The following is a 17,582-nucleotide window of genomic DNA, read 5'->3' as shown; positions in this document are numbered from 1 at the left end:
TGAAAAAAATGATTTTGGTCCCTAGTAAATACAACATAATTAATTTTGGCAGATTTAATTAACATAATGCGTTTTTGATTGTAATTGACAATAATAGGTTGTTTCAAATCATTTTTTCTATGTTTTCATCAAACTTATTTAATATCATCTTTAAAAAATTAAGACATCTCACGCATGCGTGTAGTCACTGCCATAAATCAACGTGTTTTTTGACCGTGAAAAGCCCTGTACACCCATTTCAAACGACTTCGGCATTTTCGGTTTGCTTTGTCCCTGGTGAGTAAATCTTTGTATTACTTTATTTATTAGACTTTGCTTTATTGAGAATGCACATATCATGTAATACATTCGTAGTTGCACAAATGTTCTTTTTCCTTAACAAATACTGTCATTTCATTAATAAATGTTTGATATACAGTATTGTATTTTCGCATGTGTAACATCAAATGTTGGCGGCTCCGACTTTGGCAGAGGTATGCATTGCTAAGAAACTGGTGCAGTTCTCCTGTTCTTTAAATCATCACAACTCATGGATGTTAAGATTATTACTAGGTTGTTTTCACTATTAATCACGATTAAAAATCATGCTCTTTAAAAACGTGGCAGATGTAGAAGCTACAGTGAAAGTCAGTGCACGAAACCTTTTGCTGCTCCAGAAAACTCCTCTCAAGACGGGATGTTCGCTGGTTGCACGAGTGAGTCCTACAGCCGTCTGAATGGACCGTGAGGACACTTGAGCAGAGTCAGAGCTGTAACTACAGTCGCAGACATCACTTGTGAGCTCCATTAACACTGCTGACTGGGGACTACTGGAGATGTACAGCAAATATGTGCTGTAAAATAAAACGTAATGTCAGCTTTGTATATACTGTACAAACAAGAACCTTAAAAACCGAGCATGAAAATCTTTTGGGTATCTATAAATGATAGGGTTAGTAAAGATATCCAGTTTGGAAAAATGTAGAAAACTATGTGACCTTAATATGTCTAATTCCCCATGATCATCATCCAGCACTTTATGCACCAGTCAAGGTAAATATAATGGATTAAACTTTAATTACTTTAAATCAGAGTTCACCCTGGCTGCAACGTCTTCTGTGCAGTTTTAACCTTATTTTAATTTTCATTATATGTAATTTCTGTCTGGAAAGCTAAGTTTAGATAAAGAAACAAATATATTTTATACTTAGTTAGAAACCTTACAGATTACTAAGCAATAGCTGGTGCTTGCTACCAGTCCATCCACTTGCACTGGCACTGAAACCCACGTTTATCTTGTAGGTTTTACTAGTCCTCAGTCTTGGAGTGGAGCAGGACTCATTTCCTTCTCAAACAACAAACATCTCTGGGAAGTTCATTGGTCTCAATTCTTGACTGTGAAGGGTGTTTGTGATTTATATTTGGCCTAACAGGTGGCGCAGTGGTAGTGCTGCTGCTTTGCAGTAAGGAGACTGTGGAAGATTGTGGGTTTGCTTCCCGGTCCTCCCTGTGTGGATAGCGCTTTGAGTACAGAGAAAAGCGCTATATAAATGTAATGAATTATTATATTTGATCTCTTTAGGTAGAGGCAGAAGCTGAAGGTGAGTAGAGGCTACAATAAACATAATTTGAAAGTCAAGTGGTCCATTTTAAAAGGGACAACTTTATGAAATACCAAAGTTTAATGACAAAAATGTAACATTTTCAAATTAAATTATAATATACAGGATGTCCAAGGAGATGACATTTTAAGAGTACGGCAGAGGACTACCATGGGCATCTATGTCATCAAGGTGGAAGGTGGAGACATTGGAGTCTATGCAGATGTTGGAATTGTTATTGACTGCGTCATCATTCTGGACAATCTGAACACTGTAGCAAGAGCCTGTGCAATGATGTTAGGAATGATTTATGTACTAAACTTGCAGTATCCCAAAGAGCTAAAGTCCATCCATCTATCCATCCATTTTCTAACCCGCTGAATCTGAACACAGGGTCACAGGGGTCTGCTGGAGCCAATCCCAGCCAACACAGGGCACAAGGCAGGAACCAATCCCGGGCAGGGTGCCATCCCACCGCAGGACACACACAAACACACCCACACACCAAGCACACACTTGGGCCAATTTAGAATCGCCAATCCACCTAACCTGCATGTCTTTGGACTGTGGGAGGAAACCGCAGCGCCCGGAGAAGAGCTAAAATGCTACTATGAATTTGTGTAAAACCTATACTAAAGCAAATCAATGCGAAAAGGCTGCCCCCTAAACTTTTTGACCTGAACAACATGATATGTGCAAATCTGTAGGGTCTGTTCTTGTCCTGTAAAGTATTTCTGTAATACTCTTAAAGTGAGGATTTGTTTTGTTGTAAAGTTGTACTTTATGAGATTCTTCAAATGCGCAGTTTCATATGTCAACATTCTGGCAAAGCAACATTTTTGTATACTTTTCGTTTTCATTGATAATAAAGTTACTTAAAGCTTTGTTTCAAATCTTAGTTTCTATTCTTTCTGTCCTAAATCTGAATTTTTCAAAGTTTAACAACAGCTTAAATACATTAATAAATACTATATTTTTATTTTATACGCTAAGTTCAGTAAACTCAAAAATATTTATTAGTAATTCCTAGCATTAAAACACAGACTGAGTTCATTTTACTTAAAAAAAACATTTTTCTGGAGACCATTTATGTAAAACATTTAAGTAAACTGAACATGCATAACTAGCTGCAGTAAGGCAAAATTATAGTAAAATCTACTCCAAATAAATGAGCTGATAGTACTAAAAACAATTGGTAAATATACTGTAATTATATAGAAGTGGATTTACATGAATACATTTCGTGCAACAACTTACCTTAAAAGAATTAATTAATTTCAAAAAACATTTTTCTCAGTGTAGGACCCGTTGTGAAGTATTTCCACGTAGTCTCATGCATGTATACAGGAGACCATAACAGAGGGGGAGCATTGATGGAGGTTTATCACAGTCAGAATGATGTCTAATTCTAATCCCAGTCTGGGGCAAAGACTAAAAGACTAAGGGATGCACTGAGGAGTTCATCTACAAAAGACAAATTATCTTCAGAACAATAAGTAGCAGGGCTTCTCTGTCAAGGTCCCAGATTGGACACCAGTAGGGTTAAATGAGAGCTGTAGTCCTGAAAAGCTGCCCTGTTGAGGTCCATGGGTGCCACCAGAGGGTGCTACCGGTAGATGACCTCCGTTTTTTGGAGAGCTGCCCCATGACCCAAAAGTACTTCCACTTTACAATTCTATGACACTGGAAGTACTCCTGAGACAACAGAAAAGAAGCCTCCTCACCTCAGTCAGGGAGTCCGAGTCAGACGACACTCACATGGAGGAGCAGAAGGAGAGGAAACAGAGCTGAGCATTACTGTATTTGTGTTTTCTGGCTGTGCCTGTTAGAAAAGGTGTTGTGTTATTAATATAAGAATTGATATCTGAACTTGGAACTTGTCAGGTCTGATTGTGCTCGGAGATTTGGGGCTTAGCGGCGCCCCCTTGTGGTCACACTATCTCTCTTTCTGTCTCTCTAAACATGTTATGGTCACATATGGATGGATGGATCAGTTTTCTCACACACTCTAAAGATATTCAGGATTGGTGAACTGGCGTTGTTAAAGTGGCTTGTGTGTATGTAAGTGTGTGTGTGTGCGTGTTTGTGTGTGTGTGCGTGTGTGTATGTAAGTGTGTGTGTGTCCAGGTGTTGTTCCTGCTCTGTGCTCAATTACTGCTGGAATTGGCTCTAGATGTCCAACAAACCAGCGTAGATTTAATAAATAGCTAGATATTTATGTATTGATATATGATTGCTCTGCACAGCATTTATGGTTCTCTTTTTATTTCCATATTTTATATTCTTATTTGTGAATTTCCCATTGGGATTAATAAAGTATCTATCTATCTATCTATCTATCTATCTATTTATTTATTTATTTATGTACTGTTAGTACTAGGAATGCTTCGGCTTTGGTAAAACATGTAGATATTTGACATTGTGAGAGACACAGAGGGGCGGGATGTGAGATTGAAGCCCCCTGGAGAGCAGCGCTGATTTGAGCCACTCAGCTGTTTAAATCCATCAGGCTGATTTGGGACCCCCGGCGATCAGAGACAGAGACCATCAACAGGGCCACACAGACATGCTGGTCAGTCAAGTGGAAGATGCGGGTTGAGCCACATGACACAGGTACGTACTTGCGCCATATACGAGAAGATGAAGGGAGCATTGGGTATCCAGTCGTCAGAGACCCTCATTGGAGTGCCCGCTCTGCTCTTCATATGTTTAACTTTTTAATGTCCACACACTCCACGCTGCTGCTGCTCATTTCTACTCCGTGATTGTCCGCCTGATGTCTGCACATTTCTATGGCTCTCTTCCTGGTGACAATTCTGTGTGCTTACAGAGAACAGCCGGCATCTTTGAGTGGAGAGTAACTTCAGGCTGAATCGCTTGATTCTTTGTAAGGTATGCAGATCAGAATATGGAGGAATTATCATACAGATGTGCCAATATGAATAATAAAACACTTTTTACCTGGGTGACTTCAGAGGCATGTCATGCAGCCTTCTAAGTATAACTGATTGCTACTAGAGAGGCAGGATGGTCAAAGTGTGATCTCCTGAATTCACACTCACCAGTGGACATGTCTACTCGTGACACGCCGTCAGTGCCTCAACTCTTCTGAAGATCGTCGGTAACCCGTAATCCTTAAACATCTCTGCACCATTCATCACAAGAATTATTTCCCTGCAAATATCTCAGGATTGTTTTCCCTTCAGATATAAAGTTTGAATCATAATGAGGTCCTCTGTGTTATTACCTGCAGTATATTTCATGTCGATGTCTTAGATGCGACACAAATGATATTTATTTAAGCCTTCTCTTATTGTTGAATTTCTGCTCTTAAAAAGCGTTTCAGATGTGTGTAGAGTTCTGTCAGAGCCAACAGGAATTCTTATCACTTTAAATGGGTCACCACAACAACTGAACTAATAATTTAACATTCGTCAAGGCAGGTGTGTGAATTCATTCATTTCTTTTTTTTGTAATTCATCCAAATGAGGACCCCCACCTTCAATCCCCATTGGTGTCGGCCTTAATGCAGTTAATGAATCAAACAATCGATTAACATTAATCACTACAGTGAATTGGAATGTCCATCATTGCATGTTTTCCTGGTGGGTTTCCACCGTGAGCTCCGGTTTCCTACCAAAGACATGAAGGTTTGGGGAGTTGGTGACACGTAAATGACGCCAGTGTGTGTGTGTCTGTGAATGCTTGTGTTCGTTCACCTTGCCATGAGCTGTTGTCCCGCCCAGGGATTTTGTGTCTCCCAGTCGCCCAATGCTAGCTAGAATGGACACATCCCTGGATTGATGGATATAATCATTAAACATCCATCTTTTTCTGAGGTATTGTGGCAGGGTGTCCTCGGAATTTAATTGATGTTTCAGGCAGTTCACAACACAGCAAAGCCAAACGTTATTTCACTGAGATGATATCTCGCACTGCCACCTGGTGGAATCTTTTAGATTTAAGTAAAGTACGCGCTCAGGTATAAAGTGTACAATACTGGCGTAGTTGGAGCACGTGTCACGTCATGTGACGTTCAAGCCCAGCCTAACAGTGACGTCACGTGCACTCATAGCTCTGCCGGCATGTGAGACGTGTCCTGCGATTCCTCCAAAAGTGAAAGTAAGCCCCCTTTTTTTTTCTTCCCTTCCCCGAGCTACTGCCCAGACAACTGACAATACGGGATCCCTTTTCTCAGCCACGTCAAGCCGATATTCTTCTAGTCTTTCCACTCCTACACGAAACCCACCGCGACGCTCCCCCAGAAGATGCTCATATAGTCAGCGAAAACATCCTTCTGCACATTATAAATGGTCAATAAGGCAAGCTTTATTTCTTTACACCTTGTTTGTCATTTTTTCACCTAAAACTACTGCCACTCTTTTAATACTTCAGAGGACGCTAAACTAAACTTTATTTTATGGTTGGTAATGCCAGTAAGGCACATTACCACAGGCATCAGCATAACCATGAAATTTAATACCATGGTGTGGAAGGAGATCACCTATTAGGAAGACGTAAATGAGAAAAAGCAGCGGCCCCAAAACAGAACCCTGCAGAACTCCCTGAGTAACGACTGCATTCTCAGATTTAAAGCCCTTTACTTAAACAAATTGCCTCCTGCCAATAAGGTAGACAGAAACCATTGATGGACAAGGCCACAGACTCCAGAACTAGACGGTCGTTTCAAAAGTATCTGATGGGCTATGGTGTCAAAGGCAGAGCTGAAGTGAAGAAGTCCCATATCAACTGCCTGGAGAAGATCATTTGTGGTTTTCACCCGGGCAGTTTCTGTGCTGTGTTTACGACAAAACTCACATTGAAACAAACTGTTCAAAAAGGTTATTATTTGAAAGATGGGACTGAAGTTGGGGGGCAACTATATTTTGAAGAACTTTAGATATGAATGGAACATGTGAGATAGGCCGATAATTGTTAAGGATATTCGGGTCTAAACCAGGTTTATTCAGAATTGAGGCCATTTTTAGTGAGAGGGGGGCTGTGCCTTCAGTAAAGGAAGAGTTAACTATAGTAGGGGAATATGTGACAGACAGGACTTAACAAAGCTTGTAGGTGTTGATCTAATTGGCATGTGGAAGAATTAAATGTTGTTAAGCTCCGAGATATCATTTTCAGGTTGTAAACTGAACTCTGAGAATAAAGTGGTTGGTAAGGGAATATGAGTCTTAGTGGAAAGTACGCCATTTTCTGCAGAGGTAGAGGAAGCAAGCTGCTGGTGGATTTCTTTCAATGTTTGAGTTGAAGAAATCCCAAAAGTACAGCAGCATTTAACAGAGAGGTTGTGGTAAGTGACATTTTCTGGTGGTGTAATTAGCTTTTTCATTGTCGAAAAAATAGAGCTATAATATTTTAACCCTCTGATAATGTTAGAATAGCATACAGTTTGGGCAACAGAGAGAGCATTTTTGTATTTTAACATATAATCTGAATACATTTCCTTGTGTACAACAAGACTCGTCTTCTTCACTAGACACTCCAAGTGTCGGCCCGTGACTTTGAGCTGACGGAGTTCAGGTGTAAACCAGGGAGCAGTGTGAATAAATGAAACAGTCCGTGTTTTTAATGGAGCCAGTGTATCGAAGGCTGAAGACAGAGCAGCATTGTAATGGTCTACTAATTCTGATTGTGAGGTGTGATGCCAGAGCAACAAACTAAGTCTAAAATATGGCCATAAGGAGGAGGATCTGTTACTTCAGGAAGTCCTAATCATTGAACCTTTCAGAAGGGAGATCTCACATAACCTGTATTGCCTCTCTGGTCAAAAACTGGCCCAAGATAGCTGCCCAGCTTCCCCTGTCCCAGTACATCAGTGTTGCCATTCGTTTGAAGCAAAATACAGAAGGTAACATTCAGGGTCATCTGCGGGAGTCATCTTCACCAGCACACCCCCAGGACAAGCAAAGGCAGGAGGGCCAGCAGGACCCTCATCGTACTCCGCTGGTAGTGGGATATTGTGTGCCTCTTGGGGATCCAGTGGTCTAAGACCCCATCTCTGGTACTGTATGACAAGTGAGCCACTGTCTTGCACCGTAAAGAAGAGGCCTAGTCTAAGGTCTTGTAGATAACCAGGTTTATTTCAATACAAACAAGAACAGCAAGGTCATTTATTCAAACAGGAGCTACCACTTCCCTACACGGGGATACAGCAAACAAGCAGGGATGGGGTCAGGTTATAATGTTCTCTGCATCATCCATCAGGCGACAGATTCATTAAGTAGGGAGGCTGTGAACTTGTAATTGCCTCGTGGCGTTGTGAACCTGTGGTTGCCTCTGTGCTGGACAACCAGCCCTTGACAGACGTGTCAGTCACATTTCAGTGTGCAGCTCCATTGGAGAGGGTCTCAAAAGAGCTCAGAAGCATCACGATGTCTAAAGAAAAGTAATCACAAATATCAAAACTGCAATTACTCAACCAGTGGAACACCTAAAGATAAGGAGGACTTGAAAATCAACAAGAAAAGTCCAGCAAGGAACATTGTTCCCACTGAGCAAATTTAGAACATCAGTGCCAACCTGCAGATTGAGTTCATGTTAGGTGATGAAAGTAAAAGTCAGTCAGTCAATCAGTCATTCTCCAACCTGCTACATCCTAACACAGGGTCACAAAGGTCTGCTGGAGCCAATCCCAGACAGCACAGGGCACAAGGCAGGAACAAACTCCAGGCAGGGCGCCAGCCCACCGCAGAGCACCCACACACACACCAAGCACACACTAGGGACAGTTTAGGATCGCCAATGCACCTAACCTGCACATCTTTGGACTGTGGGAGGAAACCCACGCAGACATGGGGAGAACATGCAAACTCCACGCAGGGAGGACCCAGGAAGCAAACCCAGGTCTCCTAACTGCGAGGCAGCAGCACTACCACTACGCCACTGTGCTGCCCTGAAAATAAAAGTGTGGCTGAAAATGCAAAGGACATCGGGGTCATACTGTCTGAACCACAAATAAAACATGGAGGACAGTGACACGCTGTGAAGGGCACAATTAAACATCTTCTGTCCGAACGCATTTTCCTGTCCCTACACATCATTCCTAGTGAAGCTCTGCCATTTGTTCTATTTTTCATTTATTCCTCCTCTCTTTGATATGAAGTGTCTTCTTAATTCTGCTCACCTTCATCTGCTCCATCGCCCTCCTCATCTCCTTCAGTGTCTTCTCTCTCTCCTCAATTCTCCTCCTGATTTCACTCAGTGTCACCTCCAACTGTTTCTGTTTGGACACACAAGAGGACACATGGGGGTCTTATCAGAATTCACTTTCAGTTTCACTTACTGTCTGAAGAGCTCAGATAAACCTGACAGAAAATCAAATGAGCAACCAGTGGAAATATAAAAATGAAGAACACGTTATAATTGAAGTCCAGAGAAAATGAACTCCTTTAAAACTTAATTCAAGAAATAAGAAAACAACTGAAAGTTAACTAAGTTAAAATTCAGTTATGAAGATGAGGAACAAATGACTCCATGGTGGGCTACTTTAGGTTGTGAGAGGAGACGACATTAAGCCTCGATTACTAACAATGGCCAAAGTGATGGCTGTGAAAACACTGAGGACTGAACAGGCGACTGAGACCATCAGTAAAGATGAGCAGGGCCTGCAAGACGAGCCAGGGGGCTATAAGCAAGGGTTCAAATCAGCTAGTGGTATACAAACTGGTCATGAAGGAGTGATAAGAGAGTGTGCTACAGATGTGGAGGAGAGCTCAGTGCAGCAGAAGGTCATATCATAAATCAAACATGCCATTCTACAGCAGTGGACCCCATGTGTCAGTGGGCTACAACAGGGTACATTGACACACCGGTGTGCTCCAGCGACAGATATGGTGTGTTGTTCTCTTGATTCAAAGGTGGATGTCCATCTTGTACATGTGGATAGGCTGCTGATCAGAGTTTTGGTGGATCTTTTTTTCATTTTAGATGTCTGAACAAGTGGCAACAGTAAGTGCAGGCAGACAGCGGTGTAAGAACAATGTAAAGAGTGAGAAGATAAGATCAGGGGCAGAGCAGACAAGGTGGGCTTATCAGAGGTGCTGTCTGTGCCACATGCCAGTCCTGGTAAGGCTGTGGAGTTTAGAAAGTTTAACATGAAGCTCAAATTTAAAATAGTGAATGAGCAGGAGAGCAGAAGAGGAACATACAGTACAAGAAGAAAACTCCAAACATGACAAATCAAAAGTATTGGAGAAACAAAATCAAATAAATTAGACAATGAAGATAGCGAGTCAATACCACAATATCAAAAACAGAGTTACATACTAAAAATAACATGCTGACCAAAGGGCTACATTCCAAACAAAACCTCAACTTCAAAACATTCAACCAAATATTACATTTAATAAGTAGCCGAAGTATTGAATTGTATAACTAACTGGAAATTCAACATGGCTGGACACAACCAACAATGAGGCACAAAGATGGACTCTTAGACCTTTTCGGTTTGTCACTAAGACTTCAGAAAGCATCACTGAGCAAACTCTCTTCACCTAACAACTACAGACCATTGGCACTTACGTTTCACATCATCAAACCTTTTTCAATGGCAGGTCGTGGACTATATGAATGTAGGAGACCATCTGAACCCATAGCAGTCTGCCGAATGGACAAAGATTGGAGTCGAGGATATCAATCTGCCCTACAAGGCTTATCTTCACTAGGCAGGAGAATTACAGGTATGTGTTTTGATTTCTCTAGTGCCTACAGTACCATCCAGGTGGATGAGCCTATGGTGTCCTGGATGATGGACTATCTGTCGAGCAGACCACAGTTTGTGAGATTAAAGGACTGAGTTGTGTTGGTAACACTGGAGCACCACAAGGAACAGTCATGTCTGCTTTGGTCTTCACTATGTACAGCTTTGATTATAAATAATACAGCAGGTCATGTCACTTGCAGAAATTCTCAGATGATTCTGCACTTACAGGGTGTACTGATAAAGGGGATGAGACAACGGAGAGGAGTCAGGGGGAGAACTTTGTTTCTTGGTGCAAAGAGTATCGTCTGTACCTTAACATCAGCAAGACCAAGCAACTGGTGATTGATCTTCACCCACTATGGGCCTCTATGTCCGGTCACTATTCAAGGACTTTATGTAGAGGTGGTCCACTCAAACAAGTACTTGGGGGTTCACATCAATGACAGGTTGGACTGGTCTTGGAACACAGAAGAATTCTAGAAGAAAATGCAGAGCAGACTTCTCCTTCCTTAGTATATTGTGTTCCTGTAATGCAGGATATATTATGTTCTATAACTCTGTGATGGCCAGTCTAGTATGCTGAGTGGTAACATCACTTCAAGAGAGGCCCACCGAATCAACAAACTGATTAAGAAGGCAGGTTTAGATATGGGACACACTCTGGAGCCCCTGGAGCTAATATAGGTGGAGAGAATGAAGATAAAACTGAGTGCCATTATGAACAATGCTGCACTGTGACATGTCAGCTGAAGGGTGTCAAGAGGCTCCTTTATACCAACCAAGCCAACAAGTCAACCAGCATGATACACATTTATAGTGCCTTACTGGATCTGCTCTCTCATCATTAGCCATTTTTTGTAATTCTTGTGTCTGTTTGTGTTTCTTATTTCTCTTTTGTTAGATTTCAATTTTTTTTGGAGTTTGTTTAAATGCTAAATTTCCCATTAGAACATGTGAAGTGCTACCTACTTACCTACCTACCTATTTATTATCTATTATATGGTGCCTTTCGTATCTATCTATCTATCTATCTATCTATCTATCTATCTATCTATCTATCTATCTATCTATCTATCTATCTATCTATCTATCTATCTATCTATCTATCCTTTCACATCTGTTAGTTATATTGTGTCATTCTCTCTATCTCTCTGTGAAGGAGTCCACCATATCCAGAGCTATATGTAAAGCTCCAAATTGTACATCATGCACACATTTCTCTCAACTCTGACTTTCCAAAGTATTCCTCGGTAAAAACTCTAATAATGAACACCACCATCAGACACGTCATGTCTTGTGCCCTGTCTCACCAGGATAGACTCCAACTCTCTACCATCATACACAACAACATTTAAACTCCTCAAATGGACGCCAGGATGTCTCTATCAAACTTCTTTTAGAAATTTCTTAACTCTTGTTATCTCCTTTGTTTTCATTAAACACTAAACCCCACTCACCTGTTTTTCCTCTCTTTCAGTCTCCAGCTCCACCGTTTTATGCCCACTGTGCCCATTCACCACACACATCACACAGATGCAGGTCTCATCAGTTTTACAGAATATCTCCAGGCTCATGTGATGTTTTGCACAGATCTCCTCCTTCAGATTTCTAACTGGGTCTGTCAGCTTGTGGTCCTTCCAGGCCGCTATTTCAAAGTGGGGCTGCAGGTGAGTCTGACAGAAGGAGATCATGCAGGTCAGACAGGACTTCACTGCTCTAAACTTCTTCCCAGTACAGGTGTCACACTCCACATCTCCAGGGCCGGCATAACTTTGAGATGGACAAGGACTGAGTCTCGGCTTCTTTATTTTCTTGATGAGTACATTCAGCACTGTGTTTCTGTGAAGTTCAGGCCTCGTAGTGAAGGTCCTTCTGCACTGAGGACAGCTGCACTCCTGGCTCTGATCCCAGTAGTCAGTGAGGCACTTCAGACAGAAACTGTGACCACAGAGGATCGAGACAGGGTCACTCAGGGTGTCCAGACACACCGAGCAGGTGATCTCATCCTGTAATCCAAACAGCTGGGCTTTGGCCATCATCTGTCAGAGGAGAGGCAGACAGAGAGAATCAGTCAGAGAAACGAGGAGATTTGAAGTGAGACCTGAGAGCAGACAAGAGAGGACATCGGAGGAGACAAAAGTTAGGAACAGACCTGGGAGGTCTGCTAATGTAACTCAGTTTTATGAGATGTGTATTGTGACAGCATCAGGTGGTCCTCGGCAGACTCAGACAGAAGCTATTTGTGGTCAGGGGGGGGTCTGTAATGGTGTGTGTGGCAGCTCCACGTTGAGGTGGCATTTCTGTGGGTCTCAGTGGTCAGGTGACCTGATTGCTCCTTATGGTCCACTCAGCTGTTCTCCATTGACATTGAAAGGAGCCTGGGCAGAGTGCTGAGCAGATAGGGTCTCTGCCAGCTGAGAAGGCCCAGTGGGGTGAACTGGTTAGACGTGTGGAGAAAGATGTGCTGTGCTGGAAGAAATGGAGCAGAAGGTGATATCTGCATGGATTTAGACCATGGATTTAGAGTTTTTATTGTGCACTGCACAGAGACAGAGAAACAGCAGCGTGCCAGGTGGGATGGTGGTGTGATGATGAGCATGCTTGCCTTACACATTTGATTCGTGTTCATATATTGTGATGTGCGAGTCTCAGTACTTTATCAAAACCCACTTTATTCATCTTGAAGCAGGAACAGCACGGTTATTTATTGCTGCGGGATCTACCACTCTGCTATACACAGACACAGCAAATGTGCAGAGTCGGGGCCGGGTCAGCAGCCATGATATACTGTTCCGTACATTTATAACGTTCCTTACATCACCCATCGGCGACAGGTGCTTATAGCACAATCTCGATTGGCTCGCAGTTGTGCCGCGGTGCTGCGAACTTGAGGTTGCCTCGGCAAAAGACAAGCAGCCCTCCCTAGAAGCAGCAATCATGCTTTGGTGTGTCATCCAATTAGGGGTCCCAAAATAGTTCAGAAATCTCACAATATTTAATTCTTTCCTTAATTAAGATATTAAGAACAGTTTTGATCTTATGCAGCAGTGTTAATGGTAATAAAGTCTGGAATTCCCTTTTACCTTTACAGCTTTAAACATTCTCTAGTAGGTAACACTTGGAAACCCGGCTAATAATCTTCTAAACCCGACTAGCAACAGTTCTGAAGGCATCAGGCATGTAAAATCTGCCACGTGTAAATATTCTTCATTCCACACTCCACACTGCTTACCCCATCCTGCCCTTGACGTAGACCTGAGGACTTCACCATCATCACCTGATTTTTTATATGCCACTGCTTCAGCGTCCATATCCACAGACAGACAGACAGACAGACAGACAGACAGACAGACAGACAGACAGACAGACAGACAGACAGACAGACAGATAGATAGATAGATAGATAGATAGATAGATAGATAGATAGATAGATAGATAGATAGATAGATAGATAGATAGATACTTTAATAATCCCAATGGGAAATTCACATTCTTCAGCAGCAGCATACTGATACAATAAATAATATTAAATTAAAGAATGATAATAATGCAGGTGAAAAACAGACAATAACTATGTATAATGTTAAATATTAACGTTTACCCACTCCCCCCCCCCCTCCCCTGGGTGGAATTAAAGAGTTGCATAGTTTGGGGGAGGAATGATCTCCTCAATCTGTCTGTGGAGCAGGACAGTGACAGCAGTCTGTCACTAAAGCTGCTCTTCTGTCTGGACATATTTAGAGGTCGTATATTTACAGCTACAGTTTGGGGGGTCAATGCCCACCAGCTTCTCTTCTACAGCCAGGAATGGCTTAGTAGCTCAGGAGATTCATAATTCCCCCTAAACTTTTTGTTTATTTCATACTCTTTTGTTCTCTTTGTATTTCTTTTTCTTGTTTAATTTTAATTTGTTTCTAATTTTTACCAATCATGCTTCCCATTCTAATCCTTCTTCTCCTATTTACAGCAAATGTGCTATCTTAGGAACAGAGGAAAGTGAATTAGGAAAAGAAAAATAAGAGAGTGAGTGAAATAGAGAAATAAAAGAGTGGAAAACAACAAGAGCATAAAACAAAAGAAACAAGGAAAAGACAAATGAAGTAGGCCAGCACTTGCGTGACACACACACACACACACACACACACACACACACACGGTCACGCCAGCAGGGGTCACGAAGTGTCAAAGATACTCATAACGACGATCAAATAAATAACATCACAAACTCATGCATACAAACTCCTCACCGCTCAGACTTTCACAAGACTGCAGGGTAAAAACTGAACCTTCAGGACCTAAATACAAAAGAGAGACATGGCCGCTGTTAAGAAGGCCTTGCCAACCTCAGATCTGTTCACTAAATAACAAAACTGTGTGTTCAAATATGGCACAAAGCGACATGCAGCTCATAAAATACAAAGCAGACTGCTGACCCACCACTCAGTTCCCAGCACAGGCCCTGAGACAGATTGGGGTCAGCTGTCATTAAAGACTTGCTTGGTGGGCTCACCAGATCTCGCTTTATTTCTTGGCTGTTCCTCTTCACCACAGACGGTCTTCAGGTCCTCTTAATCAGGGAAGTTGGACATGAGAAGTTCATCTGGAGAGCCCAACAACAATGAGCAGGCCAGAATGTGCCGAGTGTCATTAAAGTCTTTAGTCATCAAGTGCCTGGGGGTCTCTTTGTGTTTTTGTGTCCAATCACAACTTGTAGCAGAGTTGGACTTTCCAGAGGCTTCAGTCCTACATGATGAGATGATCTTCAGACATCACCACTTCTGTCACAGGGCCTGCCTTATTATGGGAGGAGTATTCTGCAAAAATGAAAATGAAAATTTAAATTATATATTATATATAATTATATCTCGATATATATATAACATCTCATTCTTAAATCACACTATTTTATGGTACCCATGTTTAAATGACAATATGTAGGTGTGCTCCATGTTGAACATCATGGAGTTGACTGGGATGAACCATCTGGACGTGGTGAGGAGGGACTCGAGGTTCCTGAGGTCCAACTACCAGGAGAGCTCACAGCAGATGACCTGAATTCATTCCCAGACCCCAATGTTCCCTTTCCAGATGCAGTGGCCACTTACTGTAACACCATCAGCCAAGTAAAACGAATGCCAGGATAGTCTCAGTATTTGTACTGAGGCTCATGTTGTACTTCATTTGCTGTCCCTCAAGTAGTTAATTTTATGAGATCATCTCACATTCCTCAGTGCTGCTCTACCACTTCATTCAGTGTGAACACCATGATTGCATTTGAGATTTCAGAGTTTATTAATGTTGCATTTACAACTGCGATAGCATGGCTACTGAATCAAACCTTTTAAAGGCAAAAACTGACACCAGCTGTTTTAACTGGATAAGGGACGAGGTACTGAGGGGGCATATTGGGGCTTGGGCCCACCTGTAGGTGTTTCCTAACAAGTGTGAGATATGGCTGGCCATTCATCCTGGCCAATACCCCCATGCCGCCAGATGGAGCCCTCCTTGCAGCATGGAGGTGCCATGAATGCCAGCAGGAAATCATGGACCTTGGAGTTTTTCTTCACAGCCCTGCTGGATACCATGGGGGCCACCAGGAGTTGCTGCAGGGAGGCCCAGGGATTTATATTTTCCGTATAGCATTGAAGTATTTCCAAGTCACGGGAATGGAAGAAATTATATACTTCCGGGCTGAAGAAAAAGAGAAGTTTTTACATGACCCAGAAGTGCCGGATAATCACATGGACTGAGGGCTCAGAAGCACTTCCGCATCGAGGACTATAAAGGACTGTGGGAGATCCCAGACGGATGAGCTGAGTTGGGAGGCAGGGTGGCTAAGCGTCTGGGAGAGTGGAGGATTATTTGATTATTGGTTATTTGTATAAGTATTGTGGAGAGGAGGGTGCTTTGTGCACTGTATTATTATAATTAACCATTATTTGGACTTTTGTCTGACGTATGGTCTGAGGGTTCAAGGGGTCGACAGTGCCTCTATTTGTCACACAAGCTACATCCCATTTACCAACTCTGTTTATGTGAACAGTCAAAACAGGACAAAGCTGTACTGCTGAGGGGAACTCCAGCAAAACCTCATTTGTGTTTCAGTTGCTCAGTCTACATATGACATAATGGTGGGTGTCAAAGTGCTTTATTCTGATCCATTTTCATAACATTTGTAATTGAATCATGCAACCTACAGCCAATTCAATATTCATGAATGGGGGCCGAGGTTCAGCAAGAGCACCATATCAAAATGACCATCCGGTCTTTCTTATCCGCTTTTCCATTTCAGGTTTGTGGACAAGACAGGACTCAACCCTGGCCTGACATCAAATGACTCACTAAATTAAAGCAAAGAACTCCATCATTATGGCAGCCATCTGACTGACAGGTTAGTCCTCGTCTTCAGACATTCACAGTGAATTCATTTAGAAGATGAACTTCTTGAGTAAGCAATGGAGTGGCACAAAATGTCCAGTGGGAGGACAACACTCTAGTGACATATTTCACTCTCTGCTCCTCCATATAGTCACTATTCAAGAGCTCTTGATACTTAGTCTCTATAGTGCCTTTCATTAGTGCTGCTCGGCAGGACCACATGCCTGTTCTACTTAACTGGTGACATCCGATGACATTCAGGGGCCACAGAAGTTGTTGGGGTGTCAGCCTGAAGGACATGTTGTTGTGAATCAACAGTGACTCCTGCTGGTCAGACTGGTATATGTAGGTCTGAGGTGTCATCGCCCCTCCCTATTAAATATACACACACCTGATTGGCTACTCAGACCCAATAATAATGGAGACCCTGACAGTCATTCTTGCCTGCTGGGTAATCTCATCCAAAAATTCAGTCAGAGAGCTGATGCCCCCCACTCATCTTCTAAAATTAATTTTAGCCCCAAACTACAAACACAAAGAGGACCTGCGCTTGAGGGGACATTAAATGGTAAATTTTAGTCCTCAAAGACACCACATTAAGCCAAAATGCATTTAAGACTGAAGTCAAGTGTGGTGTTTCATTTTGCCTTAAAAGTGCCTTGAGCATGGGAAAGGCGCTATATAAATAAAATTTATTATTATTATTATTATTATTATTATTATTTTGCCTTTAATGTTTCTTTCATTTTATATTGTTTTGTAAATGGTATTGATTTTATTGTTGTTGATGAATATTTTGTTCCTTAATCTTATGTTTATTGTATTTGGTTCATTTTCTTGTGTGTTTCTTGTTCGTTTCATGTGTAGCCCAGGTGGTCTTGGTCACATGACACTGCAGCTGGAGCTCC

General features: G+C 42.0%; 1 protein-coding gene across 1 annotated transcript; it reads right to left on the bottom strand.

The window, feature by feature from the left end:
- Positions 1-7,666: 7,666 nt before the first annotated feature.
- LOC127526422 (E3 ubiquitin/ISG15 ligase TRIM25-like) lies at positions 7,667-14,935 on the bottom strand. Its single transcript, XM_051921891.1, has 4 exons — positions 14,807-14,935; positions 11,754-12,335; positions 8,719-8,814; positions 7,667-7,970 (listed from the first exon to the last, which is right to left on the bottom strand). Exons 2-4 carry the CDS (start codon positions 12,333-12,335, stop codon positions 7,962-7,964), a joined length of 687 nt encoding a protein of 228 aa, XP_051777851.1. The 5' UTR covers positions 14,807-14,935; the 3' UTR covers positions 7,667-7,961.
- Between the last annotated feature and the right edge of the window lie 2,647 nt (positions 14,936-17,582).

Source organism: Erpetoichthys calabaricus (assembly GCF_900747795.2).
Source record: "Erpetoichthys calabaricus chromosome 1 unlocalized genomic scaffold, fErpCal1.3 SUPER_1_unloc_3, whole genome shotgun sequence".
In the NCBI taxonomy this organism is placed as follows: domain Eukaryota; kingdom Metazoa; phylum Chordata; class Cladistia; order Polypteriformes; family Polypteridae; genus Erpetoichthys; species Erpetoichthys calabaricus.
Note: the sequence above shows the minus strand (reverse complement) of the source record. Positions and strands in the feature narration are given on the sequence as shown.

What these genes read in the sequence shown, in the direction of transcription:
- LOC127526422 (XM_051921891.1), bottom strand. Translation starts at nt 12,335, where the DNA reads ATGATGGCCAAAGCCCAGCTGTTTGGATTACAGGATGAGATCACCTGC. An exon ending in CTGAAAGAGAGGAAAAACAG is followed by an intron (nt 8,815 to 11,753) that starts GTGAGTGGGGTT and finishes GTGTCCAAACAG; the next exon opens with AAACAGTTGGAGGTGACACT.